Genomic DNA, 13,858 nt, shown 5'->3' on the forward strand with positions numbered 1-13,858 from the left:
CCATGACGGTCATGAAAGTTATAACATGATAATCCCTCCACCCATAATAATTGTCACTCTTATTATGGGCATGAGTTTTAAGAAATGTAAAGAAAAATTGATTGAAAAGGTTAGTGGAATGTGAAACCCACCTTTTTATATTGATTTTATGATAAAATATAAAGTGAAGTGAGTTAATGAAACGTGAGATCTACTTACTATTTTTTGTAAAAATGAAGTGTGACAATTATTATGGGACGAACCGAAATAGAAAAGACCGATAATTATTGTGGGACGAAGGGAGTAAGTAAATTCGGCCTTTATCATGGACGATCGTTGCACTACGTCAACCGAAAATTGACGATTTTCTTTTCACAGGAATCATGTTTTTACTAGCACGAAAAATAAAATACTTTAATTTGATGTCAACGCAAATAAACCATTTAATAATTAACTTCACAAAATAAAGATAAATAAATAAAAATGATAAAATAAAGTATTGAGCGAGGTGTTTGCGTGAGCGCGCGCCAAACAAGCGCACAAAGTTTGATGTATAGTGTGGATTTCGACAATACATGCGTGGCTTCAAATATTCAGTGGCACATGAAAATTAGTTGGATAATGAACAATACAATAGTACTATAATGCAAGGGTGCGTTTGGCTGAATCTGATATTGACATAAGCATCGAACTACAAAAATTTAAAGTTAAATAGGACTATGTTTTGAAGCACATTTATTTACGTTAAAGAATCAGAATTCGATGACATCAAAATTGGCACAATTACATCTGTTATGTATTCAGATGCATAACAAAATATTTTTTGACAAAATACATGACTAAAATGCAATCGATTCAACTAAATTTCAATCATTTATAATGCTACTATTTCTAAAGAAGCCCGTCCCACTATAAAATCCCAATATTTATTATATTGGACATGATGATTTATTTGACGTTAGTACTAGTCACTAGTCAAATTTAATTTTTTTTAATCGTGTTTGATAATGCATACTGCATAGTACCAAAAGATAACTGAGAACATTGTCCACGAATTAAATAAGTTAGGCATAAAGATTATCGCGTACTTATCTTTTTAATGATGTATTTACTCTATTCATTATTCAACATCACCGATAGGCACTATAGGTAAAAACTGAACCTAACTGCCATTAACTACACCGACATAGCCTTTTTTACATTATGTATTCTCTTTAAAAATATGTAAAATAAAATTTAAATGATTCATACTCCTATCTCCTACTATGATTTAATTTCATGAATAATTAATCAATTTAGTGAATTGCTTAGGTTTTGTTTTTCCACCTATCTATTAAATATTCTTATCTTTTCAAAATTAAACGGTTCATGTTGCTATTTAAATGTCTTATATTTTATTTTTCTTAGTACTAGTAATAAACTCATATTCCATCTGTTCCATGTTAATAGAGTCATTTTTTTATTTTAGGAAGTTCTAAATTAATTGAATCATTTCTAACTTTGACAAAAAACAATTCTTCTTTTTACTTTATTCCCTCTTCATCTCTCTTACTTTATTCTCTCTTACTTTTTTCACCATCCATTTAACACACTATTCTTAAACTCCGTGTGCCGAAAAGAAGTGACTCTATTAATAAGGAACGAAGGGAGTACTATTATGAGATATTTTCTTATATATTTCTTGAGTTGAAGTTAAACTCTACACTAAAATGACATGAAGATAAGAATTGAGAAATCGAATCTATGAGATAACTCGTCGTTCATCTTTTAATCATACCAAGTTGAACATATATCAAATGAAGTATTATAAAGGCCTATGAATCGAAAAATTGAATTAATTTGTATATTTTGACAGGATATTGAAATTAATGTTACATTTCCAAAAAGTAATACAGGATATAATTAAATTAATTAATCCTAATACATATCATATACACATCGTATATTTCGTGAGTATACATAACATAAATATACAGCGTATATATACGTTGTGTTAGTTTGGCATTAATGTGAATCACATCTTGATGTAGCTTCCTTTTCCCCACTGAGTTTCGGCCATCAACCAAACTGAAACCATTTTGCAGCATTTATTACTCGCCACTCTTTTGCATTTCCTTTCCCCATTATTTTATTCATCACTCACGAATCTCACTCTCACAAATCTCTCTCTCTCTCTATATATTAGTAACACACATGGTTTCCCACACTCCATTTCCATTCCCAATTTTCCTCCATTAAAGCAAGACCTTCACCAAATCTTCATCCAATTACTCAATGGAAGGCGTTTCCGCCACCGTCTACCGAGGAATCAGAGGCTACTGGCGCCGCAAGGGCTACCAGCGCATCGCTGGCTCCGGTCACAAGCGGAAGACGCGAGTCGTCGAGCTAGGCGATTCCGGCGTGGCGACGCGGCGGAGGTCGTGGCGCATCAGGCTGACGCCGCGGCTGAAGCTGAAGCTCCGATTCTCGCCGAAGAAGCTGCTGATAGGGCTGCGGGACGCGTACGTCGGCATGATGATGAAGATCGCGAACACGAGGATGATCGGGAGCGGATTCGGCGGCGGATTTGCCGGCGACGGCGTGACCGGATTCGGTGCGCGGCCGATCAAGGAGTACGACGAGAGGATGATTGTCGAGATCTACAAATCGATTGTGATGGCGCAGGGCCAATTGGTGCCTCGCGATGCAGCTTGGATTGGCTCTAAAATCACCTCTCGACAGTAACTTTTTTCATTTTTTTTGTCCTTTCTACTGTGAATTTTTTTCGCGAGCTGTGGTGTCTATATTTTATTCCGATTTAAGTTCAGAAATGATAATCTCAAGTTCAAGTTCATCTTCACTCTCTTTAACACTTTGGTTTCATTTGATTATTTATTTTCCGACGACAACGGAATCTGATTCGAGCATTGTATATTTTGATTTCCGACTTAACTTCAGATCAATAAAATTCTCAATTTCAGTTCGTCTTCTCGATCTTCTAACAATTTTGTTTTAATCTGTTTTATTTATTTTCTATTCCGATTTAACTTTAAAACCCCAAGCACATTTCATATGCTCTCTCTCTCTCTCAACGGAATCTGCTTTTGATTAATTGTGGTATTATCTGTTTGTTCTGTTTCAGCAAAAGACAAATAGTGCATCTTAACTTTTGGATTAAAAAAGGGTATGAATAACCAAATAAAATTGCCGAAAAAGAAAAAAAAGTAGGGATAAACTATACATTTCCGTTTAAAAGAAGGAAAATGTGTGTTTATTAAAAAACTAAATAAATAAAGGAAAATGTATAATTATCTCAAATAATATAAATTACTACTACTACTACTTTATGCGTGATTAACAAAAACATACTGATTGAAACAGAAAAATAAACGTATACATGTATGAATAGCAGCTTCGGATCTATTGAAATGTGACACATCAAATTATAATAACTATAGCTTTAAAAAATAAATTGAAATGATTCTCCTATAATGCAAGTCAATCCAAATCATTACTATATGTCACTCAGACATCAAATTAAAACAATTGTTTAATTTTTTTAGTCAATCCAAATTATTTATAAAGTTTGAACCATATTAAATGTTCCAACATGAAATATTTCAAGGATTCCGCAGTTTAGTAAATTTATATACGTTATCTTGTGTTTTCTCGAAAGAAATACTTATATTTACCAATAGGAAATAATACTAGTAATTTAGCAAATTTATATGTTATCTTGTTTTCACAAAAATATGTATATCAATAATTGCTATTCACAATCTGCCGGGAAATCAACCACTCCTATATTGGTTCCTTCTTGTTTCCTTTATTTGGAGTACATTTTTTATATGTGAATGGATAGGGAAAAGCTTCTTTAATGTTGTCAAAAGTTGGTTGTGTCATGTGTGCTTGTCTAGCAAATTCAACAGCATCAAATTCAGGCATCACTTTTATTTAATAGTACCTATTAAGATATTTAATTATATACTATTAGAATTAATTAAATGTTTCTTTATTAAGTGATTTCTCATTACATGTAAATTACTAATTTAATTACATTAAAAAATCAGTCACAACTTTATGATCTAAAATGAAAAGTGGTAGTAACATAGGACGGAAGGAGTACGTGTAAGTCGTTCGATTGCTATAACTCATTATTATACAGGAGTGCATAATCTACCTAAATTAAGCTGTGAGATTAGTTTTATCGAAAAGATGACTATGACTCATTATTATATGATCACTTATGTTGCATACTTACTATTTTAATTGCATGAATACATATTTTCTTTTATATTTCATAATATGTACGCCTAGTCAAAATGAGATATTATATTGCATACTAAGTAAATATTTTCATAATGTTTAAAATGTTCTCATAAATTTATCCCAATTGTAATAAAATAAGGTCTTGCATACTATTTTGATTTCATAAATACATATTTTATTTCACATTTTAAATATCTCCACCAAGTCAAAATGAGATATTATATCGAGAACTGAGTGAATATTTCTTAATGTTTAAATTGTTCTCATAAGTTCATCCCAAATGTATTCAAAACTACAAATTAATGCTTATCTTTTCTATATTGTTAACAATTATATTTTCGTGTATTTGGCTTGTGAATTCGAATGAGTGTATGAAGCAATGAAATGGACAATGACTTAACATTTAGCAAAAATAAAATGCGTGAACGACTTGTTGATTGATAGATGTTGGAAAGGGAATTATAAATATTAATGCGTTTAGTCTTTAGAAGACGATAATTAAGTATCAAGAAGATTAAAAATTAGTGTAGGTAGGAAGTGTCACATCAAATAAATCGTGCTTAATGCCACCGAATACTTAGGTAATTAGGTTAGGACAAGTACTTCTAACTACTTGTCTAATTCCTACGGTCAAAACAGTTCAACTCTTATTAACACTATTTTTAATTGGTACCATTCTCTAATCATAATAGGAGTATGTCAATTTGCAAAGATAAAGATGAGTAATAATAAAGAATATATTATTGGTGAAAAATGCCACGAGCCATGGAAAATGTAAACAAATTAGTGCATTAAGGGGCAATATATTGTGGGGTACTGTTTATATATGAAAACAGATTAATTTTCGAAGATAGTATATTGTGGATTGATGTCTTTAATAATGTTAGGGTAGTTTGATGTATCAATCTCAACCACATTATGCTAATTAATACTAATATTTAAATAATAGTTGTTCAATTCCTTTGTAACCAATAAAATTTTAATAATTGTTCAATTCCTTTGAAACCAATAAGATTTTATTTTATATTTTTTCTTCAATATGTTTGACTATGTATAATTGTGGTCATCTTAAAGTATTATTCTACTATTCCTTTTTTTTGTAAATATTACACGATTAAAAAGTATACTAAAATGGGAAGATGCCTTTGTAATGAAGAGACGATTCTTCAATCGTATATCTTGTTTTATGGCATTAAAAGTCGTTGTATGCAAAAGCATCAGTATTTAGGACACATGGGATAATAACTCCAAATAATTTAGTATAATAAAAAACTACGAAGCCTTAAAAATAATCAGATTAAGTCAAAATGCGTCTTACTCTTACTCACGTTACACTATAATATTTCACCAATTGATGTGCCATTTATACAATAATAATTCACATAATTACTTTTTTGATAAATTAAGAAAATTATAATTTCAATTTCACACGAGCTAAAAGACATTTAATCTTGTTTAGCTACGTAAGAAATTAGAGAAAATAATTTGTATAAATCGTACAGTGTACTTACAAGTAAAAGCAAAACCAATCAAAAATAGTATATTCTCCTACTAATTAGAACTTTGAAATTTCAATGAAACTCAACAATAATATAACTAAATCAACATATATATTTTGCGCTTCTAGCTTCGTATCATAAAATATGTGTAGGCATGTAATGTAGTTATGATAAAAATAAATCCATACAACTAATTAAGCATTTCATCAATTAAATTATACTCCAGTGTAGCCTTAGCATTACTGATTGGGCCTCCATAGGTCTTTAAGATGTGCCTCGTTCGTTCCATTGTAATAGAGTCATTTTATCATTTTAGTACGTTCCATAGTGATATAGTCATTTCCATTTTTAGTAAAATTGTATACATTTTTTCATATCTACTTTACTCTCTCTTGCTTTTTTCTATCTTCATCTCTCTACCTTTTTCATTTTCCTCTTTATTCTCCCTTTACTTAACTAACCAAAAACAATTTTTCTTAATTTCCGTGTAGAAAAGAAAAGCCTCAATTACTATGGAACGGAGGGAGTATGTAGCAGTAAAATATTTTGGCCCCAATTAATATACTACTAATACTACTCGTTTTTAGTTATCCATTAAATGATTAAGTCATGATTTCTTTAGAGCGAAAGTATTAACCATGAAAAAATGGATTTACACAAAACTTTTTCCAATATCACATAAATTTCATCATCATATATATTCCGCCACGTGTCACGATTTCATCTTACGTGTCGCCCCACCAACGAAACTCATTGCCACGTCACACATCGACCGTTACACGTGACAAAATACCAATATCCCCTAAATTTCATCAACTATATATTAAGTCCACATTCGCACAATGACAACAATTAATTTCATCACCAAAAACATTTTTGAAAAACACACACAGTGAGAAAGATGGCGCAGAGCAAGGTCGACATAAAACACGGCACAGCTCAGGCGAAAGTATCGCCGGACGAATCTCTTAGAGTTGCCTACGTCGGAGGCACGCCGCTCGAGTCTGGGAAAATCGCCGATTCTGAAATCGTCGACCTTTTTCCCGGTGCTCGTAAAATAGAGGACCAGGAGCGTATCGAAGGCGCTGCAGATTCTCGATCCACTTCTCGGACAACACAAGGACAAGGTGGAGTGCCGAGGCAAGATGAGAATCGCTCCTAAATTATTAAATGTTACATTTGATGAAATAAGGAGTAATAAATACTATATAGGTGTTACACTTAATAATATGTACAATTAGATGTTGCACTTAATTAAATAAGAGTATATACTTATAGAGCCTAAAATGGTTCGGTTTTGCTAGTTTGTTTCATGCTACAACTTTATTTGATATGTGTATCAGGTTTCACCTATTTTGGTGCGTTTGGATACAAAAAGATAGTGTCATGTTTTAGTGACCTTTTCTTTTTTTTAACACTTGTATAATGGAAAAGATAATAAATCAGTACTTAACATTTGGAGTTGATAACATTGTTATAGGGGGAGCGTTATTCTCCTATTTATCCCTTAGATCATTTATTTTTCTTAATATGGGCTGTTAGATCTCATTCATCAACGGTTCAAATGATCACCATTATTACACTATAATGGTGCATTAGTAGTCGGTGTGCATTATTCAACTGAAAATCTGCATTATTACACTATAATGGTGCATTATTAGTCGGTGTGCATTATTTAACTGAAAATCTGCATTATTAAATGACACGTGGCACCAATCTAACGGTCGGATGATAAAATCGTGAGGCTGAGATTAAAAAGAATAAAGAACAAAAGATACAAAAAGGAAATGAATACATGTTTGTGATTATATATTTGATCAGAAAGCAAAGAAAAAAGAGTTGGTTAAAAAAATGATTCAGAAGTAATTGAACGGATTTCTGAACCTTGTGATCTGCGGTTTTAAGTCCAGTGAAGTTTTGGGCTTTCAGTGGGCCTAGTCCATACAAAATATCATAGTTTTTGCCGAACAAATTCCCTATTATTATACATTTGTACAGACAAATGAAATTATAATAATATAATTTTGTATGTTATAAAAAAATGTTTATATTCCATTGTAAAAATATATTTTAATCAATTCCTTTAAATCAAAAATTGAGTGAAGGGCATGCTTAATGAGATGATTCAACTAGAGACCCCATCAAGGAAAAATTGGAGTACGATTATATAATCACAAGTTGGCTCCCTTGATTAAGAGAAGTACTCACTCTTTAACTTTATTATTAAAAATTATCTTGAAGAATTTTGGTAACTATCAATTTGTGTGAGAAGATTAAAAGAGAAATAAACAATATTAGCTTGAGAAATACGAAAGTCGAATATTCCTTTTTAACGTAATAATATTCGTGCATGCAGGATCATATTCTAATATGGAGATAGTAGAAATGAAACAAATTCCTAATAAAGCAATGTTGGAAGATTAATTTTCATAACAAATGCGAAAATTAAAGTCAATGCTTCTTCGTATAACTAATTAAATTTTCATTCTGTTGCATATTCAAATGTAGGACATTGAACCTAGCTAGGTTATAAATAATAGTACTAATTTGATATAAGTCAATTTGCTAAAAGTAATTGCCGTTTACGCAACGCATTATCCAAGTAACAAACCTTCTAATTCGATTTAATCTCTCAAGTAGAAAAATAAGTATTATATCCAAACGAGGAATAATATTTTTTTTCATGAACACAAACATAACCAAGAAATTTATAAATTTTATACTAAAGTTACAACTTCGATTTAATTTTTAATTTCTCCATGAACTTAAAAGGAACCAATGAATAAAAATAACATTTGCTTCTATTTATATATTTAAAAATACAGATAATTATCTACGAGATATTGATATAAAAAAATATTGCACCATATTGAAAAAGCGGCAATGTGAAGTAAATGCCCTATACACTTCTAAATATTGTGGACTAAAGAGGGTCTTCGATTTTATATAATGGAAAGGAGAATTAATCTTGATTTATAAATCTTGCCAAATTTTTCGTGACTTAATTAATTTGAGACAATTTCATAACGAATTTAATTCCAGCAAATGAATACCAACAATATATTTAAATGAAATGAATTAGTAGTAGTAGTATAAAAAATGAAAATAATGATGTATGTGAGAGAGCCCATGTGTACAGAAAGAAAGGAGGTGTTGGGATGCAATTGTCATTGTGTCAATAGACAACGACAGCTGGCCTTTCTATATTGTCACATTTTATAGCTTTTATTTATCTTATGGTACCAAAATTATTACGCAATGCAGGTGAATCTTTTATTAATACCTCACATAATAATGTATGTACAAATATCCTAGTATTTGGTTTTGAGGTGACTTTTGAAAAATTGTTTCAAGTGTGTTAGAAATGTAGAGTGTGCATTTGTTGGGATTTACGCACACAAGGCTTTCACACACTCAAGAAGATCACACACACACTCACTGTTGTATGAGATCACACAATGCAGAAACACACACACTCACACTTTGAGTATTGAAGATGATAATCTTGGAGAGAAACTGGAAAACTCTTTATTGATTAAACTCTACTCTAAACTACATACACGGTGAGCTATTTAAAGCTCTACAATCAAGTAGCAACTGCTACTAACTAACTACAAGAAGAATCAAGAAAGCAAGAAGAATAACCGCTACATCTCAGCTAACTAACTGCTGCTCCAACGGCTAGTTCGGCTAGGTTGCTTCTTCCTTCTCGGTTCAAGACCGAACTCCTTCCTCGGCTCAAGACCGAACTCCTTCCTCGGCTCACAACCGAACTCTTCCTTCTCGGCTCACAACCGAACTCTTCCTTCTCGGCTAGTTCCAGCTCAAAGCCGAGCTTCCTTCTTCTGCCTTCTTCTTCTCGGCTAGTTCCAGGCTAGTTCCAGCTCGGTAAGCCGAGCTTACCGAACTCTGCCTTCTTCTTCCAACTGAAATGAGCACTCCATTATTACAATTCTCCACCTGAGGGCTCATCTCAGTTCTTGCACAAACATTGATCAATTTCTTGCAATGATCAAACTTGTCTCTACCTAGAGACTTTGTTAGCATGTCAGCCGGATTGTGCAAGGTGTTAATCTTAATCACCTTCACTCTCCCCTTTTCGATCTCATCTCTAATGAAATGCAACTTTATGTCTATGTGCTTGCTCCTTTCATGAAAACCCGGATGTTTAGCCAAGCACATAGCTGAGCTGCTGTCACAATGAATCACCATTGTCTTTTGGTCAAAACCAAAGTCAGAAATCACTCCCTGAATCCAAAAGCTCTCCTGTACAGCTGCAGTGAGAGCTATATACTCTGATTCTGTTGTTGAGAGAGCAACAACACTTTGCAACCCTGACTTCCAGCTGATTACAGTTCCAAACATGGTGAAAAGATAACCTGTTTGGGACTTTCTGTTGTCCAGGTTTGCAGCATAGTCTGCATCACAATAGCCCTGCACAACCTCCTCAGATTCACCTTCCCAGCCATTGAACACAATCCCCCAGTCCTTAGTTGACTTCATGTACCTCAATATCCACTTAAGAGCATTCCAATGCTCCTTCCCCGGGTCTGCCATGTATCTGCTAGTCACTGAGATAGCATGAGCAAGATCTGGTCTTGTACAAATCATAGTGTACATGATACTCCCAACAACACTAGCATAAGGGATAGCCTTCATCTCATCAGCCTCTTGCTTAGTTTTAGGGGCCTGCTCCTTTGAAAGCTTAAAACTCTGGGACAGAGGAGTTGATGCAGCTTTGCATTTTCCATTTTGAATCTCTGCAAAACTTTCTCAATATAGTCAGTTTGCAGCATCCACAGCTTCTTGCAGCCTCTATCTCTCTGAATATGTATGCCTAGGATCTTCCTTGACTCTCCTAGATCCTTCATTTCAAAGCTTGACTTCAGATCTTGTTTAACTTTCTGAATTTCTGTCATAGAAGGCCCTGCAAGTAGCATATCATCCACATAGAGTAATAGGTAGGCAATGGGAGTCATGCCTGCCTTCTTGATGTAAATACAATCATCATATTCTGACTTGGAGAAGCCAATCTTCTTCATCTGTGCATCAAACTTCTTATTCCACTGTCTAGGACTTTGCTTAAGTCCATAAAGACTTTTCTGTAACAGGCACACCTTGCCTTCTTCTCCAATCTTCACATAGCCCTCTGGCTGTTCCATGAAGATAGTTTCCTCTAGATCTCCATTGAGGAAGGCTGTCTTCACATCAAGCTGTTGCAGCTCCCAGTCAAGCTGATTCACCACAGCCAATAGAATCCTAATCGAAGTGTGCTTCACAACAGGTGCAAACACTTCATTGAAATCGATTCCCTCCTGCTGTGTAAAGCCTCTAGCCACCAGCCTTGCCTTGAACCTGATTCTGTCTTTATCAGTGGTCTCTACCTTCTTTTTAAACAACCACTTGCAACTGATCAGCTTCCTCTCCTTTCCATCTGTATTCAGCTTGGATTTGTCCACCAAAATCCATGTTTTGTTCTTGAGTAAAGACTCTATTTCCTCATTCATGGCTTCAATCCATCTTTCTCTATATTTGCTCTGCATAGCTTCTTTATATGTGAGTGGATCTGCACCATCAATACTTTCAGCTGCACACAGAGCATAATACACAACATCAGAGAACTTTGTTGGTGGCCTTGTTTCTCTTCTAACTCTGTCCCTTGCAAGCTGATAGTCTCTGATAGAGTCTGATATAGACTCACCAGCCTGGTTGCCCTGAGTTGGAGCCTCTTCTTTATCTGAATCAGACTCACTCCCTGAGTCAGTAACTCCACCTGCTCCTAGGCCAACCCCCACAGGCTCCACCTTGAAGAAATCACCCTCATCTTCACTGGAGTTCAGCTTATCTTTTAGGTATGGCATCTGATCCTCCAAGAACACCACATCCCTACTCACCAAGACCTTCTGCTTACCGGGCTCAATACACCAGAGCCTATACCCCTTAACACCCCTCTGATACCCCAACATAATACATTTCAGAGCCCTAGCTTCAAGCTTGCTTTGCCTAGCATGAGCATAGGCCACACACCCAAACACCTTGTACTTTGAGTAGTCACTATGAGCTCCATACCACATGTAATCAGGAGTTTCAGATTTCAGGGCAGTAGATGGGCATTTATTGATGAGATAGGCTGCTGTATACACAGCCTCACCCCAGAATCTGCTGCTCAAACCAGAACCAAGAAGTAGGCACCTCACCCTCTCTAGGATTGTCCTATTCATCCTCTCCACAACACCATTTTGCTGAGGATTACCAGGAACAGTCCGGTGCCTCTTCATACCCTTCTCTTTACAAAACAGATCAAACTCAGCAGACAAGAACTCTAGGCCATTGTCTGTCCTTAAGCATTTAACACTTCTACCCTTCTCTAGCTCAACCTCCTTACACCATATCTTGAACTTTGTGAGTGTTTCAGATTTTTCTTTAAGAATATATACCCACAACTTCCTTGTATAGTCATCAATGATAGCTAGATAATACTTTCCTCCACCAATTGAACACACCGGTGAAGGCCCCCAAAGATCACTATGTATGTAGTCTAAAGGGGCTGTAGAAGAGTGAATACCTGTAGGATAGGGTGCCTTCTTAGCCTTTCCAAGTATACACTGCTCACAGGGGTCCATCTTGTTGAAATCTCCAGAGATCAGGCCCTTCTTGATGAGTTCTTTCAAGCTTCCTTCTGCGGGATGGCCCAATCTCTTGTGCCATAGCATTATGGAATCATCTGACACTGCATTGCTTTCTCCATCAACAGCCTTAGCCTTCAGATAATAGAGAATATGCTCTCTGTCAGCCTCCATCATCACTGCATCTCCAGATTTAACAAACAATTTTCCTTGACTCATCAATATGGTGAACCCTTTCTGCTCCAGCATTCCCAATGAGATGAGATTCCTCTTCACTTCTGGAATATACCTCACCCCAGTTAGGATCTTTATAGAGCCATCTTGTAGGCTTAGCTTTACCTTCCCTATTCCTCTGATCTGACAAATATGATTATTTCCAAGAACAACCGTACCCGATGCTTCTTGAAGATCATGAAACCAGCTTCTATTGGGGCACATATGGAAGCTGCACCCCCGAGTCCATCTTGTAGCCACTTGTTGGGATTTACGCACACAAGGCTTTCACACACTCAAGAAGATCACACACACACTCACTGTTGTATGAGATCACACAATGCAGAAACACACACACTCACACTTTGAGTATTGAAGATGATAATCTTGGAGAGAAACTGGAAAACTCTTTATTGATTAAACTCTACTCTAAACTACATACACGGTGAGCTATTTAAAGCTCTACAATCAAGTAGCAACTGCTACTAACTAACTACAAGAAGAATCAAGAAAGCAAGAAGAATAACCGCTACATCTCAGCTAACTAACTGCTGCTCCAACGGCTAGTTCGGCTAGGTTGCTTCTTCCTTCTCGGTTCAAGACCGAACTCCTTCCTCGGCTCAAGACCGAACTCCTTCCTCGGCTCACAACCGAACTCTTCCTTCTCGGCTCACAACCGAACTCTTCCTTCTCGGCTAGTTCCAGCTCAAAGCCGAGCTTCCTTCTTCTGCCTTCTTCTTCTCGGCTAGTTCCAGGCTAGTTCCAGCTCGGTAAGCCGAGCTTACCGAACTCTGCCTTCTTCTTCCAACTGAAATGAGCACTCCATTATTACAGCATTAAAATATAAGTCGCTATTTTTAATTATTTCATTAGTTGAGTATTATTAAACAAAATATGACCAAATATTTAATGCTTGAAACCTTTTTATCAATAAAATATGATATTCAATGATGAACCGCATGAAATACTTAGTTAGTAGTAAAACAATTTGATCTCTTTTTCCCGTTTATTTTTAGTCATTAAAGTGAATTGTGATAATTGGGAGTAATACTAAGAGAAAATCTCTAATACTAATTTAAGTTCATAAAGAGTTGATTGATGTTGTGATATGCTGATATACTTCGTGAATACAATTATACAAATATTATACAATTATACAAATATTCGATACGAATTCATATCAAACTATTTATATTTTTAAGTTTGTCAAACCTCAATCTTTAATTTATTGTAATGAATAATCAAACTATAAAAATCTGTTCAAACTTAAAAGTTAGCAAGTCGATGTAATTC

General features: G+C 34.8%; 1 protein-coding gene across 1 annotated transcript; it reads left to right on the forward strand.

The window, feature by feature from the left end:
• The first annotated feature begins 2,253 nt into the window (after window positions 1–2,253).
• Window positions 2,254–2,703, forward strand: LOC121751852. The gene has a single exon (XM_042146650.1). It carries the CDS (start codon window positions 2,254–2,256, stop codon window positions 2,701–2,703), a length of 450 nt encoding a protein of 149 aa, XP_042002584.1.
• Window positions 2,704–13,858: the final 11,155 nt, after the last annotated feature.

The sequence above is a fragment of the Salvia splendens genome, chromosome 10 (assembly GCF_004379255.2).
Source record: "Salvia splendens isolate huo1 chromosome 10, SspV2, whole genome shotgun sequence".
Lineage (NCBI taxonomy): Eukaryota > Viridiplantae > Streptophyta > Magnoliopsida > Lamiales > Lamiaceae > Salvia > Salvia splendens.